The 23,913-nt window shown below is 45.4% G+C and overlaps 2 protein-coding genes across 3 annotated transcripts in view; both read right to left on the reverse strand.

The window, feature by feature from the left end:
- Mtap (Methylthioadenosine phosphorylase) overlaps positions 1-15,465 on the reverse strand; it is a 21,320-nt gene extending 5,855 nt beyond the window's left edge. Inside the window, exons 1-7 of one of the 2 annotated variants that reach the window (XM_050167217.3) lie at positions 15,248-15,464; positions 15,076-15,162; positions 12,778-12,836; positions 9,474-9,641; positions 6,402-6,504; positions 2,239-2,391; positions 288-374 (exon numbers count right to left, since the gene is read on the reverse strand). In XM_050167217.3, coding sequence (XP_050023174.1) covers positions 288-374; positions 2,239-2,391; positions 6,402-6,504; positions 9,474-9,641; positions 12,778-12,836; positions 15,076-15,162; positions 15,248-15,274 — 684 coding nt within the window. In that variant the 5' untranslated portion in view covers positions 15,275-15,464. Of the gene's footprint in view, positions 1-287; positions 375-2,238; positions 2,392-6,401; positions 6,505-9,473; positions 9,642-12,777; positions 12,837-15,075; positions 15,163-15,247 lie in introns of both variants that reach the window. The other variant, XM_055064419.2, reaches the window with a different exon arrangement.
- A 2,532-nt stretch (positions 15,466-17,997) lies between these two features.
- Positions 17,998-23,269, reverse strand: LOC126517491 (guanine nucleotide-binding protein subunit gamma-1-like). The gene is made up of 3 exons (XM_055064420.1): positions 23,165-23,269; positions 19,335-19,433; positions 17,998-18,239 (listed from the first exon to the last, which is right to left on the reverse strand). Exons 2-3 carry the CDS (start codon positions 19,431-19,433, stop codon positions 18,138-18,140), a joined length of 201 nt encoding a protein of 66 aa, XP_054920395.1. The 5' UTR covers positions 23,165-23,269; the 3' UTR covers positions 17,998-18,137.
- Positions 23,270-23,913: the final 644 nt, after the last annotated feature.

Consider the following 23,913-nt stretch of genomic DNA (forward strand, 5'->3'; position numbering starts at 1 on the left):
CCATATTGGGGGGAACCAAGGTTGATACCGACTCCAGCATATGTTGCTTAATGGTATAAAGGCAGTATAGTCTTCAATGGTTTTCTGCTAGAAATCCTTTACCTCGTGTCACGCCTTGTCAACTAGAGGATGAAGAAGAAACCCAATTGGCTCACTTCCTACACGGAAGTACAAAACTGGGCTAGTTGACTGTGTCTTGCGTGAGCCATTTGCACGCGCTACCTATTTTGCAACTTGTAACTACGGTAAAACCATCAGTTTAGAAGGCCTAACCAAAAACCACTCACGTGTTGTACGTCCAGCCGCCAGCTGTCATAGTCCGTCACCAGGGCAATAGAAGCATACAGCAGGCCAGCCTCCTTGGCCAGTATGACCTGCATTATGTGGGCCCAACCCAACAATTGCCACCAAGAATGAAGCCTGTATGACTCGCTAATGCGTTGCTGGTTATAGACCAGATTTTGCAGTGCTTCTAGGGGGCGTGCGTCACCCGACAGGAACTGGCTGAATGAACGCCCAGCCTCCTAGCACTGAGCCTGTTCTCTCGCATGCTTGGCAGCAATGTTAACCCGTCAGAGCTTTGCTGTCAGCTGTCCTGTCATCAAAGCCACAGCCCCTGCGCAGACCACACTGACGGATGGTGACTGGGGTCGACATTAAGCGCACTTGCTCTAAACGTGGGTGAGAGAGCAAGAAAAATTATGTCTATAGCACCGTACAGAAACAAGTAGGCAGGTGTGTTACTGCTTTTTAAGAGGTGAGATAGCATACAGCCCACTTGTGACCCTTAAAGGCAACTACTCTTTCAGCTCTCAACATGCATGCGGCGTTGTATGCCACAGAACTTGTGAGCCCCTTTTGGGCACCCTATGTGTGAAGCTCGTCTAACATCCCCTTCAACCCTCGGCAAAAACAAATGACGGGAGGTGGTGCCAGCCTAAAATTTCCACGCCAGCTGCCCACGACGTCTCACAGTTCTGGTAGCGCCTCCTCAAGGCTACCTGATCGGTCATAAATAAATATGGGTCACAGTACGCTCGAGATTATGTCGAGTCACAACGCGGGAGCTATTCCTGCAGGAATGCTGCTGAAAAATGAGCCAAATTGGAGACGTCAAGCTCATGCTGTCAGCATAAAATTAAGAAACGAGAAGACTGGCCATGTAGAATGTAGAAGCTTGAAGTAGTCTTTATCTATATAGTGTCGCTTTAAAGCTGTGCATTAAAGAAACAGTTTAAATAAATGCTAGATAAACACCAAATCATTTTAAACTGATAGTCTTTCAAACATTTGTTCTTACTAATTGCACATTAACAGATCGATTGTCAGCAGAAGAAATGAAGGCCAAATTTCAGTTTGTTTGTTTTTTTAATTTTGTGCCGAAACCCCAGCTCCGGTACTACAGTGCAATACTACAAACTTTAATGTATTTTTGTCTGTTTGGACTGTTGTGCTTCACTAAAACTGACCAAGACCAATATTTCGTTCTTTTAGAACACAGTGTAGTCTATCTTTACCAATAAAGAATGAACTAGGAACTAACTAGGTCTAAGGTGGTGTTGCCACCTGCTATTCGTTTTAGTCTCTACTGGCAAAAGAGTGGCTCTTTGGCATTGCAGTAGGGGCAATCAATATATATATTTATTTATATGCTTATCTAAAATACCCTGACAGACATATGGCATTAAAGTGGGGAGTGGTTACAAAGCAAATGGCATTAAAAAGGAATCTGCCAGCTGCGGTAATTGCACAACGATACTCCTGATTATGCAACATTAGACAATGTTTCAGGAAAGAAGTCTGTTATCGATGACTGCTGCGGCACCTGGCGGACGGTGGTTCCATTCTTTTGGAAGCATGGCAGTCGAAGGACTGGAACAGTCTTCGTGCAACACAAATAACTTTTTACCTTATTTCAGTGGTCAACGCAGCTTGAAGTGTACTGCAGCTGCAGTACGAGGTCATTGTTAAGCATGGTAAAATAGAAAATTTTATAAGCAAGGAAAGGCTGGCAACTTTGTGATGAACAGTTAGTGGGACAAATGCTAGGTTAGCTTTCATTGAGGTTGTGCTCTCAGTTAGATTATGGTTTGAAAGGATGAAACAAACAGAATTTCCTAGTATGTAGTTCAATTTGTTTTCATTAGCATCCGTTTAACCACCTCCTTTTTTTTTTCTAACACGAAAGAGCTCTTCTTGCATCAGAACTGTCAACATCTAAAGCAAGCAGGGCCACACCTCGGGCACGGTGGTCATGTTGATCACGTGACCATTCCAGGAGCGGAAGAGGCAGCTCTCGACGCGAGTCGAGAAACGCGGGCCCTCGATGGTCACCACCGTGCCTGTTTCGTGATGTGGGATGTTTAGGGATCGCGCAGTCTTGATGAGAACCTGCAATGACAACAACAAACGCAGTGGCATGCAGTGACATGGGCATGGAAGATATTTTCCAACGTAGTAAAAGAAAACATTGCAAAAGGACATAAAAACGGGCAAGTGGGAATGGATTCAGAGTTGGTTTTGATAGCAAGACAATGCGAGGACAAATAAGCAGTTCGTTTTTTCTCATGTGTATGTAGCCCTATTAGTACTAATATAGCTATAGTATGTACTAGTAGCAGAAGAGTAGAGAAAACAGTACATAAGCAAAAGACAAGGCGGAAACATGCTAATAACTGAAGCAATTAACAGAGGCATGCAAAGGCAAGCAAGAAAGACCACGACAAACTGACAGCACGTCTCCTGTCGGCACATTATACTCTGGCCTCGTGTCATCGTGCTACCAAAACCAGCTATGGTACATAAACCTGCCTTGTGTCTAGACAACACTCTGGCCAACACCTGAGCCGTATGTCGTTCCTACAGCATTCTACTTGCCGGCACGAATTCCACAGCATATGTGATTTGACAAGCACTTGCACCTGTAGCAAACAGTGAAATATACGAGTGACAACACCATTCTGAAGTTGCCGCACCAGCTTGCATGCAAGTTGAGAGTGGCTGCATTGGCCTAGTTAATTGTTCAACAGTTCAAGAAAAGCTACAATGCATCTGAAAAAAAAAGAAAGAGATAGAGAGGAAAGTACTCAACCTGGCAAACTTCAAGAACATTTCCTATGCAGCCCAAAAATGGGAAAGCACCTTAAGTATTCCATAAGGATGTGCTGACAGGCTAACTTATTTGACATGATTTACTTATGTTATACAGCACTAGTAAACAATGAACAAAGGATGGTATTACAGGACAGATGCTGACTTTCAACTAAAGGTTTATTTTGTACATGGCAAATGTGTACAAAAAAAGTTTGTTTATGAACGAAAGGTGGAGAGGAGGAGTGTGTAGAGAGAAGATGTCAATATGTCATCCATTTGACAATGATTCAGTGTAAAACCTCTTATTTTGGGGCTCCATTAAGGTTACACTAATTTCACGACTGTTGCACGAAGTTCACGACAAAGTGTTGCAAATTCAAGGGTGTGCAAAATTTTCATGGATGAAATATGGACAAGTTGAAAAGTAAAAATTTACTTTTCTTATATCGTGCATATTACTCAGCACGATAGCAATGGAGACATTACTCAGTCTCTCCATTTATTCCATCCTCTTTCTCCTCCTTTTAGGCAACTCCAAGCATGCGCCTTCTAATGGCGCTGCTGTAGGCAGTGACGCCTTATATAACATATTCCCTCTTGAAAAAAAAAAAGAAAACGGTTGTCCGTTACTTCCTAATAAAGTCCTGCAGCTTCGGTGTCTTCTTCTTGCGGGCGCTTCTCACGCTTGCTTCGCATCCTGGCAAATTATTAAACGAAGCTTGTTGCGTACGCCCTGCAGCAGGTGGTTCAGGGTTCAGGGGTGCATTGTCTGCGCTTGATGTGTCAGGTTGTGACGGATGATGTAGAGCCGCAATAGTTGAATGATCAGATGCCGGTGACCAGTTCATGACAGCAGTGGTACCGGTGAACGGCCGCTAATTTGGAAGCATTCCACACACGCCCATCTTCCAAGATGGTAAGAGGCGGGTCCGCACTTTCCAATAATTTTCTTGGGAGCAGAAAACTGTGAAGATAGCTTCCCGTGAACTGCAGGTAATTTAACCCGCACATAGTCAGCAACGACGAAGTTGGGTTCCTCGGCACCACGTTTTTCATCGGTGTAGCTCTTCGGCTTCATTTGCTTGTTCTTGATGCGCCCTCTCAACTGCTGTAGTGCCTTTGAAGGGTCCGTGCTGAAACATTTGTCAGGCAATCCCACAATGTCAAGTCTGGTTCGAAGTTGGCGTCCATGAAGAAGAACAGTGGGTGCAACACCAGTAGTCGCATGAAGCATACAGCGATATGTTTGCAGGTAATCAAACATCGCTCTTCTTATATCACGACGTTCTAACAGGGCTAACTGAATATATGACTTTAGTACCCTGTTAAATCTTTCAACCAAACCATTAGCTTGCGGGTAATACACAGAAGAGTTCTAATGCGTGATTCCGCGCTCTGTGAGAAAATCTTCAAAATTCGCTGAAGAAAATTATGGTCCATGATCGGATACGATACCACATGGATGGATATCCCTCTCTTGCGAAAAGTTTAAGTAGGAATTTCCTCACTGTAGACGTGGTCGCACCCCATACGAAAGCCACCTCTGGCCACTTGCTGTAATAATCAATAAGTGTAATGGCAAATCGGCAGTCTGCTGAAGCTTGCGTGAAAGGTCCCACGATGTCGATAGCAACTTTTTCCCAGCCTTTCCCATCCTCGTCGCCAATCATGTTATATCGTGCATATTACTCAGTACGATAGCAATGGAGACATTACTCAGTCTCTCCGTTTATTCCTTCCTTTTTCTCCTCCTTTTAGGCAGCTCCAAGCATGCGCCTTCTAATGGCGCTGCTGCAGGCAGCGACGCCTTATATAACAACTTTGCCAGCTAGTTCTCCTGACGGTACCCCCCAAAATATGGCACAGTCGATTTACATGTCTAAGCAAGTTTGCAATTTGCCAGTCCTTTCAGGTGCTGTAGGGGGAACTTGAAACCTTGCAGGCTGCTATGATCCAGGCAGCATGCAGTGGCTTCGTCGGTGACGCCATTAGAAGCACTTTGTCATCTTTGCCCAGCTTCAGCTGCATCGTGACTCCGTCAGCGGACCACGCGAATTTGGGTAACATAATATTAAATGTGGTAAAATGAAATGGCCTAAAAAAAGATAAATACAAAGGAGCTCTTCAGGCCCAAAGATCTTGTCATCTTTAGTGCCCCCCACAAAAGGCCCCCTCATCAGATTTGGGCATTGCAAGCAGACAAGCATGATGCCTAGATCATGCACTGAAAATTGTGTCGTCAACGTATCAAACTGCTGCGCGTTGTGATAACACATGAATTTTTCGAACAAAAGCCAGTGAGCTCTTCTACTCAAGAGAGCCCCCACTTCCAGCTCAAGTCAAGGTCACATGCACAAATGCCTCTATGTAAGATGCACTACTACCTGCGATTTCACCAGTTATGACACGTGTCCTCGGTAGATAATCCAGTGGATAGTGCGGAATACCGCCAACAGAGTGCGCTGCACAGCAAAAAGAGATGGGGCTCGGGACATAAACGTGACGCAGTCCCTCGTCTCTGGTACAAGAAAAGGCAGGGAAGGAACGTCACTTGCAAATGCTAGTCAAGGGAGAAGGACAGAGTCTCTACGTTGGCAGTGAAGCTAACTTCCTGGCAGCCTGGCAACATGCCATTTCAATTCGTTTTATGTCCTCTAATAGCGAGCGACTTCGAAAAAAGAAAGAAAAAGCTCCCTCAGTGGCACTTTAAAACTTCCAGTGTATAGCTAAAATTTTGTGTGAGACGCGACATTGCAGCTGTTTTTTTTTTTGTCTATAATGTAGCTGCTGAAAGCTACACACATCTCAATTGTTTTATTCTGCATTTCTAAAACTATTTCAGGATTCCTAGCTTAATTATTGAACATGCAAATCGCTGTGCTGGCATAACTTCTCTCTTTACATTTTTCTGGGTTCCTTTTTTCAACTCTTTTGCACATCTGAGAAGTAAATGAATAAGAACAGTCTATTGCAAAAATGCATTGCACTGGGCTTGCTGACCAGACATGATGCGATACCAGCACTATAGGCAACAGGGACAAAAAGACGAAGCTGGGCGACACAACACAGCACCGAACTTACAATTGAAGCTTCATTCTGATGAGTGTCTGAAGAAATAGTCACAACAGCAATAAAAGAATACGAAAGAAGACAAAAAACAAAACAGCTTTTTTTAACTTTCCGTTGATGCTGTAGTCTATATTCATTCAAATACGCATCAGAATAAAAGTTAGTGCAGCACCATGTCGCGTCGCCATCCCCTAGCACCGCATCCAATCCCCTTACGATGGACAGGCACGCCAACCCACCTCGCGAAGCCCCCCGTGGAAAGGAAATGCAGTCGAGATGTGGCAGACGCCTTCGGGAGAATCCTTGCTGCCGTCGTAGAAGGTCGTCTCCCGCTTGGTCGTCCTGCGAACATCACCAGCGCAAGTCGTAGCCACATCTCTCGCGAATTATTTCTTTGCTCCGAGATCGCATTGTCGCACGGACACGACAGACAAAAACAGGCCGACGAGCTAAAGAAATTCGAGCTTACGTACCCCTGTCATGTGCCAGCTACTAACATTTCACATTTATTTAAACAATGGCTGGTGCCACCATCAGTTCGATAAACGCGCAGTGCAGAAAATTGCACTTGCAAATTGAGAAACAAGTATATTTGGGTGAACACGTGCCTGCTATAGGAACCATGCGCTGCTTGGTAGAGGTGACAGTGATGGCATAGTTGGCAGTCATCAAAAGTGATCGGCCTGCCCTTAAAAGTTTCATGCACCCAATCTTAAACTTACACTTTACGAGTCTCTGTCCAGTTAACACTGCAGCATATGCCTTATGTTTGACATCTTACATAGGGCATGCAGCAGTATTTCATGCTGCCGAAAATATAAAGAAATCAGGCTGTTTTAGTCTGATTAGTTCTATAGTGCCAGCATTTCTTCAGTTAAGCAAACATACTGTTATGCCATAATTGTTCCCCTTCGTGTCTATCCCATAATTGCAACAAAATGGTCAATCAGGCTAGTTGGTTGATTTGCATCTTGAAAACTTTGTAAGTGCGATGAGAGACAGCACATGATAGAAACAACAGCACAAGGTGAGTAAGCACCTTGTCCTGTTCTTTCTATTGTGTACTGTAACATTGTGCTTAAAACATTTTCAGGATATTCAATAAATGTTCTAAATTACATCAACCCAGCTTTGAAAGAACCTTTCACTTTAATAACTTCTGTTTTCATCCTGCACTGACTGTTGTCTCAATGCTGGTATTTTCACGTGTTGCACTAATGCATATTTTGAATTATTTATCCCCTAACCTAAGAGCGACTGGAACCACCTTCCGACATCTACTGCCTACATCTCACAGACATTGTCGCCTCCAATAATGCCAGTGTAACAGTTACTGTTACCGGTACTAGGTCTCCATAATGCCCATGACTGCAGGCATAGATAAACGTTTCAGCATCGTGATACATTGCAGGTGAACCGGCAGTCACTACAATAACTCTGGAAGCCAGCACTTGCATCACATGCAATGTGATGAGACAGGCCTGTCCTTTTCTGTAAATGGCTGCAGCGTTCGTGATACGACCAAGATTTGATGTTGAAGCAAGGCTAGCGTAACAACACACAAACGTATCACCGATATCACCAAAACAAACTTCAGTTACAGGGAAAACAATTTGCATGTGGTATTCCCACAGTCTAGAATTCTTTTTTTTATGCACCAGGCACGAATCTCTCAAGAAAAAAGATGACGCGCTTCATACTGCGCAGTCATCGGCAAGCCAACGCCAACTCAGCCAGACCTTTCGTAGCCCTTTCCTCATTTTTGTCATTCCCACTGAACACAATGTTGAGCGGCTACGCCTATGCAGAGCAATGTTTGGGTTGCTCCATACCCCACATCCTGACTAGATCAATTCGCAAGAATAATATTTATTGCAGTCACCTTCCGTTAATTAGACCCTGATGGGACGACGAAATCGATAAAATTACACGACGTGTCGAATTAGACACGATGCAGAAAAAAAGAACACCGCTGATTCATTTGGCATTACTTGCCCCATTCTAACATGCGCCCACTTTAAATGTGTCCGAAGTAGAAAACTAACATATCAATGTAATTAAAGCTCCTAAACTAAGTGAAAAATCTAACGCGCACCCGATATTTTAGCTTGAAAAATTGGCGGCCGGTTTTCTAAAGTGAACTTCGCCACACGGTTTTTTAAGTCAGTTCCGCCGCAATACATCCTAGTTATGCGGTAAAGCGCATATGACCATTGCGAAGGTGGTTTCGGTTGCGTGTCCGACCGCACCGCGATGGCCTTTTTATTTTTGTAATATTTTTTATGAAGAAAGGCACACGTTAGAGTCTGGTAAATAACGTAATCGGGCATTGTGAGCTACGGTTATTGCTTGAAAATATTCCTAGGGCGGGCCGAAAATAGCCGTTTTCGACGAGAGGTGACGTATGTTCAACGCATTCACTGTCCCCTAAGCTCAGCCAAGACAGACTGTGCCACTAATGGGGTCGCTGTCGGGGTCCCTATAGGGGTAAGGCAAGTGCGTGCTGACTGGTCAAGTGACTGCTGACTTATCCAGCGAAGGCCAATTTTAGGATCAAAGCAACGAAAGTTTGGGCCCATAGAATTGCGTGGGCGCCGGCTTATCGAATTAACTAGGAATCAAATTAACAGGAATCTACTGCATTTAGCTCAGGCACTCATAAGGGATCAAACAGCAACTAGGCAGGTTGATTTGCCATATGAAAAAGGTGTCACCGGGCCCCTTAAATTCAACCGAGGATAGCAGCACTACAAGAGTAGTTGACTGAATGAAGCAGCATAAGGATGGCAAAAACACTACAACTGGTGACGTGTCACCAAGCTACGATCAAGTTGCAGATAAAAACAGATAGTTTCTTCATCTAGCGACTTCTACATCAAATCAAATGAAACTACGAGGTTTGATGTCCCAAAGGAACACATTAGCCATGGGAGATAACATAGCAGAGAACTCTGGATTAACTTCAACCACCCGGGTTTCTTTTAACCTGCACCTAAGTCTAGCTACACAAATGTTCTGGCATTCTGCCTGTCAGAATATGGCAGCTGCGGCTGGTAAATGAAACCGCAACATCGAGCTCAGTATGCCATAGCCACTAGGCCACCGTGGCCGGATTTTGGCAAGTCGTGCCAGAGAAACATGACAATAAACATGATGCTAATTAGTTATGACATGTGACACACACCAGGAAAGCCAGAAAGACAGTCCTGAACAGTTAAACAAGAGAAATTTTTGTGACACGGGACGTAAATATTGCCTTTTGGCATCAATTTCATGCACATTCCGTCCAGAGCTGTTGTTGGCAAGCATACCTGTCGATGAACTGGTCCAGGATGACGATGTCACCCGGCTTCATCTCCTCGCGCAGGGAGCCACAGGCGGTGAAGGCGATGACGTGGGTGCAGCCCAGCTCCTTGAGCGCCCAGATGTTGGCCCGGTAGTTGACTTTGGACGGCATCAACGAGTGCTTGCGGCCGTGCCTGCATTATGCAAAAAGGGTTTCAATGGGGACAGACGAACAACATGACAAAATTACTGACAGTTTTTCTGGCTCTACCTAGAAGCCCCACGAAAACACGGCCCATTTTCACCGTCTGCCACAAATACCAGGCTAATAACCCAGTCACATTCGTAGACACCAAAGAGGTCATAAAGGTCACATGAGGCACGCTCACCGAGCTCAGCACCGTCACCCACTCAGCAAGCTTGACCTTTTCACTCCAGGTGATTAAATCTGGAATCCCATGATTTAGCCGCCTACACAAGCACAGCAATTAAAGTTTAAAAGAGAAAACTGCCATGAAATACGAATATTAGGCTTTCCTTAGCGCACACTGGCAACATTGCACACACCCATCATGTTCTGCCATGTGCGTAATACCGCAAAAAACTTAAAACTTCGCTTTGAGGGACTTTCGCACATTTACACACCATTCTGAGGCATTCACGAATTCCAGCTAAGGAAACACTTCTTGAGTTGTTTCTTTTTGCACATAACATATTCTTAATAAGCATGGAAAAACAGACCCATATGAAGTACACTACAAACACACATGGGTATTATGAAAACATCTGGAGTTAACATGATTTCAATTAGAATCATGCAATAAAATTTCATCCATACGAATGTAGTACAGTGTCCCTTTGATATTTTTCATATACTATTTGATCCAACACAGCTTCATACATAAAACAATAGACCTTTCTTCAGTCGTATATTGGTAATTCATGGTTAGCTAAAGTAGTATACTGACATGACGTTTATTATTTGCCATGCGCATGCATTAAAGGCACACTAAACACTAGAAATAAATAAAGAAAGAAAGAAAGAAAGAAGGAAACACTGGCCAGGGTCCAAGCACACTAAATAGGTACTATAATACATGTTTCTATGACTACAGTGTGGGTTTCTGCATTCGGGAGGTGGATATGTCACGACAGCAAGACATACTGGCTAGCTCCATTCCCGAGATCACTGTGGCTGCCACACGCGAGCACAGGAAGATTAAACGCATGCAGCACATCAGGTCATTTTTTTCGAGCTACGTCGTCACACCTACCCTTATCGATTCACAAAGGCAGCAATTTGTGTTCTGTGTCATGACATGACGATATAACATAGATGACAGCAGCTCCAGAATTCCAAGACCAACTTTAGTATCAAATTAAAATGCCTTAGAAGCATTTTCCAACCTTTTTACTTGCTAAGTGTCATCCTTTTATGTGTGAGAAACGTGGTATAATAAAAAAAAATTAAATTCTGGAGTTTTACAGGCCAAAACCAAGGCTTGTATATATGCTTGTATATAGCTTTTCATCTGCGTCTTCTTACGTAACAATATGATTATGAGGCACACCGCAGTGAAGGATTCCGGATTAATAGTGATCACCTACGGTTTTTTAGCCTGCACCCAATGCACAGAACACAAGGGCTGTTGCATTTCGCCCCAATCGAAATGTGGCCCCCCACAGCCAAGATCCGATCCCACGCTGACATGCTTAGCAGTGCTATGCCAAAGCCACTATGCCAACATGGCAGGTGTGTGTTGTATAATTTCTACAATTTCGAAAACATGTGTCAGTACCCCTTTTTAAGCTGATAGCACCAGCCACCCTACAGCTAGAGTGCTTCTCTCTCACTCACTTCCTCAACTTCCAATGTCCATGTGCAAGTTATATCTCTCAGCTTCCAGTTTCATCATCATCACCATAATTTATTTCGCCCTTACGGGCCCCTGTTAGGGTATTACACAAGGGGAAAGTGGTTACAGTAAACAATGAAGGGAACAAAGACATGGTTACAAGTTTCATACAAAACTAACTTGGGCTGTGGATACCTTTGAAAACAGAGCTACCGCACGGAACACAACATAAAAGTAAATAGCTACCACACTGAACACAACACAAAAGTAAATAAGTATGAAAAGTCACACTATAAATCATGAACCACAAAAGTGCACAGCAAGCTAATATATAAAGGTTAGATCTTGATATGATTTGTAGGCAACCAAGGACTACAGCACACAATTTCTCCATGATGTCGTGGATTTAGACAGTGTCTGCTTGAATATAGTAATTTCTTTCTTCAATAATGACAGACCCCACTGTATTCTAAAGGAGCCACAGACTGGATTTAGTAAGTTTCTTTGAATTTCTGCTATGTTACAACGGCCCAAATAAAATAACAGTTTAAATTCTGTGGTGTCACATTGACATGCAGTGAGGTTCTGGTGCGAAATTCAAGAACTGTAATTCTGGTTTTCGTTTCCTCTCCTACAAATCATACTCTTACCGCAAAATTTACAAAAAATAGAGTTTTTAAACCATATCAGTGTAAAGTGATGGTCACATTGGCATGTTACAGTGAGCAGGAGCAGAAAAAGTATAACTGGTGTGAACAAGACGGTGATTCAAGCGAATTGGTCTGTGTTCATGTGGATTTTTTGAAGTACAACAACAGAGACCAGAGTACAGAATGTGTAAAAAGAGGAGTTGTGCTCTACTTGCAAATGAAAGTTCATTATTCTGTCAGGAAAATGTTATGTTAAGCAATGAACAAGCACTCATGCGTTCACAACACAAACTCACTACCGTACAGACTCGCGTAAGGGATGCACTTTCTTTTTCACAATTTTTATGAAGTGCACGCCGTTACATGGGACTGAACCTTTTGGTCAATATGGTCGCCAGTGCAGTCGGCGACTACTGCACACCCCAGATCCCCGAATGTACCATTGCATCAGAAGTCAACGCACAGCTCTCACCATCTAGTAGGGGCACGCAATAGTGCACAGAGCACGAAAATTCGTCGACACATGCTCGCATCATCGGAGCACCGTATACAATTGCTTCTCCAATGGAAAATGTTTTCTAAATTTTGGGCTGCCAAGTTGGGGGTGCAGTCCTTACACAGTTGTGGCCCTTATACAAATCTCTACGGTCTCTCCATAAACTCACAAACACAACAGTTTCATTGTAGACAGTTGGCACACATGAATATTGTAGCGCCCAGCCCAAAGATTACAGGTAAGACAGACAAGACACAAGGGGGGCAAGACCACGTGCGACTGTCTGTCCACTAAAAGAGTGGATCCCTTATCTAGCCAAGGGCCTCACCTTGCCAACAGCACACAGTTCACTTCGCCGATCCGTCCACATGTAAGAACATCAGAGGGCTGCAAGAAAATGCAGTAGTTATGAGACTTTGGGCCTCTGCTGCAGCACTAGCGCCAGCTAAGGAAAATGCTGTAAATTCATGCAGAAATTAGGAGACTTGGCACTTGACAGATGTATGCGAGACAGCCGTCTAGTGGCTATGGCATTCTGCTGCTAAAGCAAGAGGCCATGTACTCAATTCCCAGCCACCCAGCCTGCATTGTATGGAAGGCAGAATGCAAAGGTGTTTGTGTAGCCTGCTATGGCAGCGCATTAACGAAGCCCAGGTGGTCAGGATTTATCTGGAATTTGGAGCCCTCCGCTACAGTGACTCTTGTAGCCAATATGTTGATTTCTATGTTGTTCATGGTGCACAGAGAATTAAGGAGGGAAGAAACAGGCAGAGAGTGAATATGAGATTACTTCCAATTTTCTTTGCATGAAGGACTGGATACATGCACTACAGGAAAGAAAACATGGCAAAGGAGTGTGGGTTTGTTGTCTTTTATGGCCTCAGTGGAGGAACAGTCGAGTTGAATGGTGGGTTTCAACTTTTAATGTCTGAAAGCAACACATGGTCTACGAGATATGCTGTAATGAAGTACTCTGGATTAGCATTTACTATACTCTGTTTCACACATATCAGGCAATGCTATGAAATGTAGAGAGACTTCTCTCACTATTCGTCTGCCTTCTCTCTCACTATTCGTCTTTCAGTGGAGGTCCCCATACGGACCTCCACTGAAAGGCTAATGCTTGCTGGCACCTTCAACACACTTACTGAACTCACAGAAGCCCATCTCACATCCCAGTATAGCAGACTTTCTAACACAGCGATACGTCGACACATTCTACAAACTCTTTCTATCACTCCGGCACCCATCATCAAGACTAAATACACCATTCCACATCACATACACGAGAACCTCTGCATCCCTCTACTTCCTAAAGTCATGCACCCTATGCCCCACACACAGCGCAAGAGGCAGCGAGCAAAGGCTCTCCAAAAGAATTCTCCACATCAAAAGTCGCGCTCTATGTTGGTGCCGCCGAATATGGGAACAGAAATCATTATGCAATATCAGTCATTAACTCTCCCAGCCAGGCCACTGCGGCCGCCTCCATTCCTGACTCTTCCTCGGAGGAGGAAGCCATAGCCCTGGCCCTCACAATCCCAACTTCATCAGTTATCATTAGCAGCTCCAAAACATCCATACATAACTTTGGAGAGGGCAGGGTCTCTAAGCCAGCCTTTTCCCTCCTTTTGGCCCATCCCTTACCTTAAACTGAGCATTAATCTGGACTCCCGCGCATGCGGGCCTTGCCGGAAACGAGGCGGCTCAGGCCAGCGCCCGAGGATTTACAGTCCAGGTTCAGCAATCAGATGTGTCGGACCTCGCTACGGAGGAGGCGCCGTTTACAGCGCGGGATCGGCTTATTACCTACCACGACATCTGCACACAATACTGATTAGACCGTTTAACCTTTCCGCCACTCGTGGGCAAATTCCCGCGCAGATGTGAAGTTCTGTGGCGACAGCTGCAGACTCGCACCTTTCCCTCCCCTTACCTCCTCCCCCGCATTCATCGATCTATTTACCTTTGTCCCTCTCGCAAATTCTGCGTCTCTCCCAAGGCAGACTCATCATGTGGGGGTGCCCTACGCACCCATTTCAGGGCACCCCCTTCCCCTTTCCTCAAGCAATTAATATCTAGTGAGGAGCAGTGGGAGGCTGCTTTGCGCAGCTCGAGGCCCGACCTTCAGGAGGCCGTCCTGGAGTGGGCTGAGAGGATAGAGGGGGCCTACTTCAAGTAGTTCCTCCCTCCACCCTCTATCCCGCTCCCTTTAATGAGGGATAAGTGCAGTTTTACATCATCATTTTCTAAACGATCCGTCATCACCATGGGCACCAGCTCAGCCAGATTAGCTCTTTTCTGTCACTACGGTTTACCGGTGTTCGGGCATCAGCCGCGCGTTAAGACACTCGTGATGCAGCCAACAGGCTTTCCACTAGCTCCCGAGGAATCTCCCTTCTCTTTCGATCTCCTCCATTGCCTACAAGTCGGCAGGCGTGCGTGCAACAGCTCGTCGAAAGAAAAATGACCGCGATCATTCGGTGAAGCCACAGCCAGTAATCGCTGGCTACGAGCACAGTAAAGACGAACACTGCACTGGCCGCGCCGCAAAGCTGCACCCGACTGCCCAGCGCCAGCAGTGCCGTGTGCCGCGCGCTATCGCTGACCACCTACAGCTGCGTACCTCTCCGAATGGCGTGCTCACTGCGTGCTCCGTACGGTCTTCCAGGATGTCCGGGTTACTGAGGCCACTGCCCCCGATGATGCCAACCTGCGACGATCAACAACGATCAACGATCGTTGACACGCTGGCAAGAGTTTGCAATGGCCTCGGCGCGGCGCGCAATCGCACTCACTTTGATGGCTTTCTGCGCTTCCGCCATGCTCGACTGGTATCAAGGGATGTCGACCCCACGATTGGGAAGGATCGATCGGGTGGCTTCGATGGCGAAGTGCACGTTCTTCTTGAATGCTGTCGTCACGGTTTTACACGCTGTTTAGGATGTTACCGCAGATCACTTAAGTATCACTTGAATGAGGGGCGTCGGCTGCCGCCAGCTGGCTGACTGCGAACTAACGATGATGATAGTGTTGACGGCTGTTTTCCATGTGAGGTAGCTGGCTGTAACGATCAAGTTACAGTGATTAATGAAGTGAACTGACAGCGTGAGAAAAAAAATTGTAATTGTGTCAAAGTAAGGGCGGTCATAAATCCGTGTTTGTGAAACGCGCTTAGTTCTGGTTTCGGAAGATCACGCGGCACGCTCGGCTGACGTAAAGCCCCTCCATTCGCGTGTCACCCTGTTCGACGAAAACGTGTATGGAAGGGTTTTAGGCTGCTGGTGCCTCTGCAGGAATGCTTCGACATTTCGGCACCTCCAAAGTACGAGTCTCTTTGTAACCTCATCAGTGCACAGCCCTGCATATCCGTAACAATAGCTGATTTAAAAAAATAAAACCCCATGGCGGTGAGCCTGTTCTCTCTTGCACACAAAAGGAAATTACTTAAATTACTTTGTGAAGGAGCTCCAACTGTTTTCTCGTACAAACACAGCGCAACTCACCATGTGTCGCGATATGGCCCAAGTCTCTTTCATATCTACTTGAGGCACGCTAAGCTTAACTAATTTCTAAACCGATCGATATGCCTGTCTGCACAACCATGCCAGTCAGGCGGAAACACTATGGAGAGAAAATAAATACTGATAGGAATTTATACAATATGCATAGAGGCCACGCCATGTGTCTGTACTGACAGAGAAGTATTTCTGATAATTGCAGCTGCACATCTCCAAACAGCTTTTTCATGGTTAACATACAGGCACCGACGAGAGTTCTTTTGCACGATTAATGGTTTAACGGGGATAGTTGGTTCATACATACAGGTTTTAACAAGCACACACCTAAAGAGGAAGCATTAGCTTGAGAGCTCCGATCTATATATATGGAAATGTAGAAATCGTTTTCCTTGGCAAACCATGCACTGCATCGATTCTGATGGTTTGTTGCATTTAAAAGAAAAGGTTGAAATCTACCGACCGTAGGAAGCAGAATTTTTGCTCAGACCGTCATTTCTTCCACAAATGTATTGCTGAAAATTGAAAACGAAAAATTCGCCGACAAATAAGGTACTCCCTAATGCGAAATGTGAGCATAGCTTCATATACGCGTTTTTATTTCGCGATATATTGGCTGGCGCGTACAATCGGTACGCTGGTAAGCAGAACGTTGCAAACGAAGCGAAGTCCGCTTTCCGCCTCATGGTTCCGCTGCGCCCTCCTCCCCGCTTTCCTCCTCGCGGCTCTTCTCTCTCGGTGTTCCTTCTTTTTTTTTCTTTTTTTTCGTCACCCGCTGCTCGCCACGTTCGCCCTCGTCTTTCACTGTGCTCGTTCGCTCGGTTACACCGGGAACGTAGGCGCTCGCCGCAGGAACGGGCGCCCAAGAGCTGTGCACAAAAAAAAACTCGAGTACCGAGGTTTTAACTATGTAATTCTGTAATAAGAAACAATATCAATTCTGTAAACTGCACCTGTTTCTAAAGTGGACAAAATTGATATTATACTCCACTCACAAATATACTACAAATTTGCGGGGTCCTTTGCGAAACCCTTGAAAACATTACTAACAATTTCACATAAGTTGTAGATTCATTCATCAAATTTGTCCAGTTGAGTTGCTCTAACAGAGGCAGTTTGTAGAACTGAAATATCTGTTGACAGTGCAGAGATATGCATTTGTAGACTTCACACTTGTTTTGTTTTTAAACTTACCTATTTTCGGTCATCTTCTGTATAAAACTTACATGTCCTAAATCAAGATTCTGCTTCCAAGAGTTACTAGAATTGAACTTTCCCTCCCAGGAACAAATCCAATTGAAATCAGTAAGGTCATTTCATAAAAGCATTTCTGCATTTTATGTGTACTTTAATAGGAAAATTAGAGTTGGCTCCGAGCTAATGCCCCCTTTTAAGACTAGTCAAAAGAAGGCAGACACAGGACAAGTGCCTATCTTGTTAGTGCACTTTTCCGTACTGTAATAAAGTGCATGCTTTTCGAACCCTACAAGAGGGTAGTGCATTCCTACTCTGCTATAATTGCCTTAAAGGGAAACAAAAGGCTGCAGCTAGACTGAAATATTAGGTTCCTGTAATAACAAATTGCCATTCACAGCAAGAACAGGGTTGCTGTCAGCAATAAAATGACGAAAATAAAAAATCGGGAGTGGCGCCACATAGTATGGACTCGGGCACCGCTCAAGTGATGTCAGCACTAGCCAAGTAACACAGAGCACCCGAGAAGGAGGTCTTCAGGGGACTATGTCAGCTCATTCGTCTTGGTGCAGGTGATTCAAACTGAGGAGCAGCAGTGGCACCTTTGGTGGCAATTTTCTACGCAACAGTCATTTATTTATTTACACATTCCTCACGGGCTCCTATTTGGAGTATTACGTGAGGGGGAAGGGTACACTGATATCGTACAAATATATTGGCACATTGAAAACAATGGTAGACTTCTAGATGAATAATCTGTCCAACTCTGCTTAATAATTTTCCTCTGTGGCACTTTAATGCGGCAGCAGGACAGAGTGAGACAGGAACAGGCAGGCTTGTGAGAAGTGGGCTGTATTTGTGCATTGGACGCTGGGCTCGGAGACGATTGGTGGCGGGAGGTGTTGTGGCGAAGGTGGGTGAGGGCACTCGGGCAGTGGAGAGAGAGAGAGGCGGTGTGGAGGTTGGGGGAGGGGGCCTAAAGCAGGCTGCACGAGCTCTTCTCCCGGAACGGGTTCGCCTTCTGTGAGTGGAAGCCCACGAGCAGGTAGTCGTCACTCTCGTGGTCCTGGATGTACTTCTGCACAGGGGGGGATGAAAGACCCGTTCACAAACTTGAGAAACAATACTTGCTAGGGCAGCTGCATGCTGCAGGGTGCCACTGATCAAGTGGTGGCTTGTATGTGTTGGGAAGTTAATAACGTCTCCAAACAAAAGGCAGGACTAAATTTGAACTTTTTGTCTGCACTAGGCCACCATCCATGCTGCTTTCGAGGAAGGAGCTGGCTTATCCCCAAAATACTAGGTTTTGTAAATTTCATTTTTTTTTGCCGGCATTCTTAAAATCATAAGACCAACCAACGAGCAATAAAATGAAAATTGTGGCCAAACAATAAAAAACAGGAGGCTAGCGGCAAGCATGAAAAAGCGAACAGGGGTAGCCAATATTTTAGTTCACATCAAAACAAAGAAATGGTGCTGGGCAGGCCATGCAATGCATAGGGCAGACAACCAGTGGTCTAGCAGACTTACAGAATGGGTACCAAGGGAAGGAAAGCGTAGTCGGGGACAGCAGAGAACTACCTAGTGCGATGTCATTAGAAAATTTGAAGGCATAAAATGTCAGCTGGCATAGCAGGACAGGGGTAAGTGGAGATTGCTAGGAGGGGCCTACATCCAGCAGTGTACATAAATAGGCTGATGATGATGAAGTACAACCAGAAAGGTAATAACTGGGCAATATTTAACCCCCTGCCCCAGTGCCCTAGAAATGGAATAGAAACCAATCTCGAAGGCCATGCTTTCCTGTACTGCAAGTACTGGAAGTGATGGGAGGCATTAGCTTCAACGTTCACACATCTAATGACTTACCATGACTTGTGCTTTGATTTGAAGGGTTATGCCTCCCACATATTCAGTAAGTTGTTCACAGAGCAATGCCATTGGCATGGGCTCCGTGGGTCACCAACCATTCACCTTTCACTCCCATCTGAAATTCCCATCTTCCTGCTACCACACAGACAGTGCTAAAGGATGATCTGAATGGGCGTATTTTTTGAACCTTTGTAGAATGGTACAATGATTCTGGCAATACTCGCACTCTCTTATGCTCTCTCTCATAAGCTCTAACAGGCTTTCGAGGAACAAGACGGCAGCAGTGGCCCAGCAAACACACCTTGAGGTCTTCAACCGCCGCAGACACCTCCATGCGCTTGAGGCCAGCCTCTCTGCGCAACTGCTCCACTATCTTTCGCTGCTGCTGCAGGTTGGACATCTGCAAAACAAACAGGGGAGTCGATCAGGCCTATTTTGCTTTGCGCATTACCTTGTACAATGTAGCGGCGTGACAAGAGTAACAAACACGGTCAAGACCATGACGAGGACAAGGGGTGCCCATGCTCTGTTTCACAAAAAATGTGCAATTTCACGAAAGTCATGGGTGGCGACAGCCAGTCAGCCATCAAACCACCCAACCCATCTGCACATGAAAGCAGTAAGTGCCCAGAGCACAAGTTGTCCTAACTGCAACTGTCATGATCATTGCATGTATACAAACTTTTCCAATTAAGAAGGAAGGTAATGCACATCTGGCTTCCCACTTGCATGACCTGCAAGTGCAAACTAGAGTTTCACAAGTTTCAAGATTACGGGCAGAAGCAAAGAAATTAGTGCGTGTTAACTTTAGGAGGCTTTCAATATCAGGAAAGGAGGCACGGATTGTATCAATGATACTCCTGTGAGGCTATCTAAAAGCAAGACTCATTTTATTAAAGTGAAGCTTTCTTTGCCTCTTCTCCCAATTTTCCGGGCACTGCTGCTGTGATGGTCTTGCTGCGCGTGCCGCTGGGTTCCTTGGAACACCACCAGATGGCACTTGCCGCCGTGGCAGCATCACACAGTTTGTGCATACAGCACATGCTGTGCATGCAACAAAAATGCAGGTGCTGGGCTGTGCAGGTCGCATGCTGGGCTGTGATAGTGTAAACATTACAATGTTCCATAGCCTGAAGAGAGCGCTTGGAGCTGGCGTCTCAACAGCAGGCTCGCCACGTATGCAGAAGGAGCACGTAAGCATGCGCCAGCGAAATGGGTCCAAAACGTACACTCAACATCAAGAACACCCAGGCCCGAAAGAAGCGTTGCGCGGAACAGGAGCATCTTCGCTACACAGCGAAATGTGGTGCAGACCGCGAATGTATGTATACAATGTATACATACAATTTTATAATAGCTAACTGAATTACGCACAGCCCCATAATTAAATTAAAGCTTAACACTTCTGCCATGATGCGATGAGCCATGTGAGGCAACGATAATGCTCAACCCTATAAGACATTATGAACAATGACGCACAACGCCTCAAGCAAACACGTCTCCCTGTCTGTTCTGTGGACTTCACAGAACATCACCGTAACATCAACTATGTAACATCAACTTACTAATAGCATATTGAACTAAGCGCTGAAGAAATTACACATTCAGCACCAACATCGCCACTAATTATGGTTAATCAAAGCAAACAGCACACAAAACTTCACTTACATCGATTCTCACAGCACGTGGAATCCACCTAATTTTTTAGCCTTTTTCTTTGTCTTGATGAAGCTGTACGTAGGTGCATTCTATTTTGTATGTATTTTGTGGTCTTCTAAGGGACTATCATAAACTGGTTGTGAGTGTAGTGCCCATGGTGTGCTGACTTCTGTCTTGCGAGTTTGATTGCACCACAATGACTTGACAAAGAGAGAACATGCATATTCCAGAGCAGCTAAACTGGCAAGTCAAGATTATGGGATCACATTAGGATGCAAGTAGGCAGGCTGAGAAGGCAGTTTTATCATCATCATCAGCAGCAGCCTGGTTACGCCCACTGCAGGGCCAAGGCCTCTCCCATACTTCTCCAACTACACCGGTCATGTACTAATTGTGGCCATGTTGTCCCAGCAGACTTAGGCAGTTTAGTTACATGAAAAAACAGGATCAGAGCTACACTGACGCAGAGGCAATCGATAACTCATGACAAAGTTTAGAGGAGACGAGGGGTGCTGTGTACAGCTGGCCGATTCTTTAACAGTACCGCGCAAGTGTGTACGTCGAGGGAAGGTGTCCTCTAAGAAGCAGATAAAACTGTCTGTCATACAGAGAAGTGGAAAGAAGTGACTGTTACGTGCAACCTTGGCAAGAATGTGATAGCCCCATCGGTCACTGTATACACATTTGCATATGCGACTTGTTGCCACATCTGTACAGGTGCAGACAGAAGTAATTGGTGCAAAGGAGCTGTGGCCAAACTGCATACCAGTGCCCTCGAGCAGCCTCAGGTAGAAGCTAGAAACTCTATTACGCATGCATTCAGGCCAGCGTTGATGGTCAGTCCCCATCTCATGATTTGTTGCTTTACTCCTGAATCGCAGTGTTGTTCACAGCTTCTGCAATTGAACACTTGTCAGCGGGGTGGCACTGACAGCGTAGTTGTTAATGTAGTTTGCATCTGCTACACATGCCCTCACGACACAGGCGAGTGAAGCTATGCTAGCAGCGCCATCGCACCAGCAAATCTTCAGCTGCAGAAACTGTGAATGATGCCGCAATGCATGGGTAAAGCATGGATCAAGAGATGCGAACTCACTATCAGCGCTGGCCTATGCATATGCGTTGACACAATTTGTAGCTTCTTCCTGAGGCTGCTAGACAACACTGGGATAAAGTGTGGCCACAGCTCCCGTTAGACCATACCTGCACAGTGGTGGCAAAAAAAAAAGGATGCCACGGACATTGCGCTTCAGGCAAGCTGAACACTTTGCTTACCAAAAGTGTCTTCATTTCACTTCAAAGTGAAGTGTATCGCAAGACATGCTCACTATTATTATGTTTGATGGGATGTTCGACATGCCTCGTTCTGTCAGCAGTGGCGGTAGTGTAATTTGTCTTGTCTCCCCAAGGCTTTCAGCCAATAACTTCTGCATGCACTCTGAGTAGGGAATTCATTTTTAAGACGAAACTCGGCATGACTGACTGCACAACAAATTGATACTTAACTGTTCCGTAATTACGATGACTCAATAGGTAATGCAGAATGCACTATCCTACTACTTTGACATGCTATCAATGCAGTCTGCAGCGGCTTGAAATAAAATTATGTAAATTTGACACGTTTACCGCTAGCCAAACTGAAGGGGGAAGCTGTCATAGCCAGTTAGGGCCCTCAATGAATTCGACCTGCAGTGAAACTGCCGAGCATAACCGAAGCAATAGGTGTGACAGAACATTTAAGGATTCAATTTAAAAAAACGCTTAAAACTTCCGTGCAGTGGCTCTCGATCAGCATTGAGTCAAGCGCACTCGAGAAAGTGTTCGTGCGACAGAGGCATTAAAAGGCTCCAATACATAATCGTAAACAAAGAGCTCATGTCAATAAAATAGTGCTTAGGCGTTAAACGACATCGAGCGCATTTTTGCCCGCGCAGACGATGACAAACCTCCGAAAATGGGTGCGGCATGAAGTACAGAACGGGTAGCGCTGTCGCCTACAACAGTTGCGTCTCGGCACTTCTGCGTGCCGATGCTCATTTCCTGTCACGAACTACGCCGACGGTGGATCACGCAAGCAGGAAGCCAAACAGCAGTTTGGAAAGTTTCAAAAGCGAAGCGCCGCTGTCATCGCCCGTCGAAAGTATGACAGGCAGGGGGCCATCGGGAAGTGACACACGACCTCGCATGTGATCGCGACCACGAAGGAAATTGTAAGCGATGGAATATTCTTTCAAGGGGACTCTCCAGCATCGGCTGGCCCCGAATCCAAACGAAATCGTCAGTAAAACACGGTACAGGAACGAACATGACGAGTGCCGGAGGGGTTGGGCTCGTCGACTCCGCGCAGGTTAGAACGGAGCTTCCTCGACTACCAACGCACACAAATATTCTACGGAACGTTCGTATCGGCTACGTCGAAAGTGCCAATTTTTAACGAGGTAAGATGGTCGTGCAAAGAAGCGAGAACCGTACCTTTTATACAGGGAGATTCTGAGGCGCTGCCTTGGACTTGTTGCACTTCCTTCTTAGTAAAGATGGCGCACCGGAAACAGGATGCCGACCGTAAACAATGCTGAAACAAAACTTTCCTTATAGTAATTTTTAGTATCCTGCGTTATTTTAAATTATTATCTCTATCTGAAATGTATTAACTCCCAAGTAAGCTTGTTTTGTTATGCTTCGGGTCATTCAATATAATCTGACGTTAGTACTGACGTCAGGGCTCATATCCAATCGCAGCACTGAAACTGAAAGCGAAAAGCCGCGAAATTTTAATTTTCATCTCGGCTCCGCCAACTTACCGACGATGCGTGCCCCTCGTGCGGGGTCACGGCGACACTCGCACACGTGCTCTGGGAGTGCAGAAACGCTCCGCCCGACTCTACCTCCGACAAGCGGGAGATTATACCGACAAGCGGGCATGTAGATTATACCGTAGGCAAAGCTTGTCGGAGCTTGGGATTTTTACGACGAAATACACGTGCGTTTCCACAACAAACCCGGGAGCTACTATATAAATCATATGTAAGATCTGCGCTCGAATACGCATGCCCTGTGTGGGATCCTTCATCAGTAACCAACAAAGAAAGACTAGAAAAAGTTCAGTCCATGGCGGCAAGATATGTACTAAATATAGCAATGTATGACAGGCAGTTTAGTGCAACTAAATCTAAGGCAATGCTAAACTGGCAATCTCTCCAGCACCGAAGAGCGTCGTTTCG

Source organism: Dermacentor andersoni, chromosome 11, assembly GCF_023375885.2.
Source record: "Dermacentor andersoni chromosome 11, qqDerAnde1_hic_scaffold, whole genome shotgun sequence".
Classification (NCBI taxonomy): Eukaryota; Metazoa; Arthropoda; class Arachnida; order Ixodida; family Ixodidae; genus Dermacentor; species Dermacentor andersoni.

Excerpts from the sequence above, each read along its gene's own strand:
- LOC126517491 (XM_055064420.1), bottom strand. The coding sequence starts at position 19,433 with ATGTCCAACCTGCAGCAGCAGCGAAAGATAGTGGAGCAGTTGCGCAGA. Across the intron at positions 18,240-19,334 it reads CGGCGGTTGAAGACCTCAAG|AAGTACATCCAGGACCACGA; the intron begins GTGTGTTTGCTG and ends CCCCCTGTGCAG.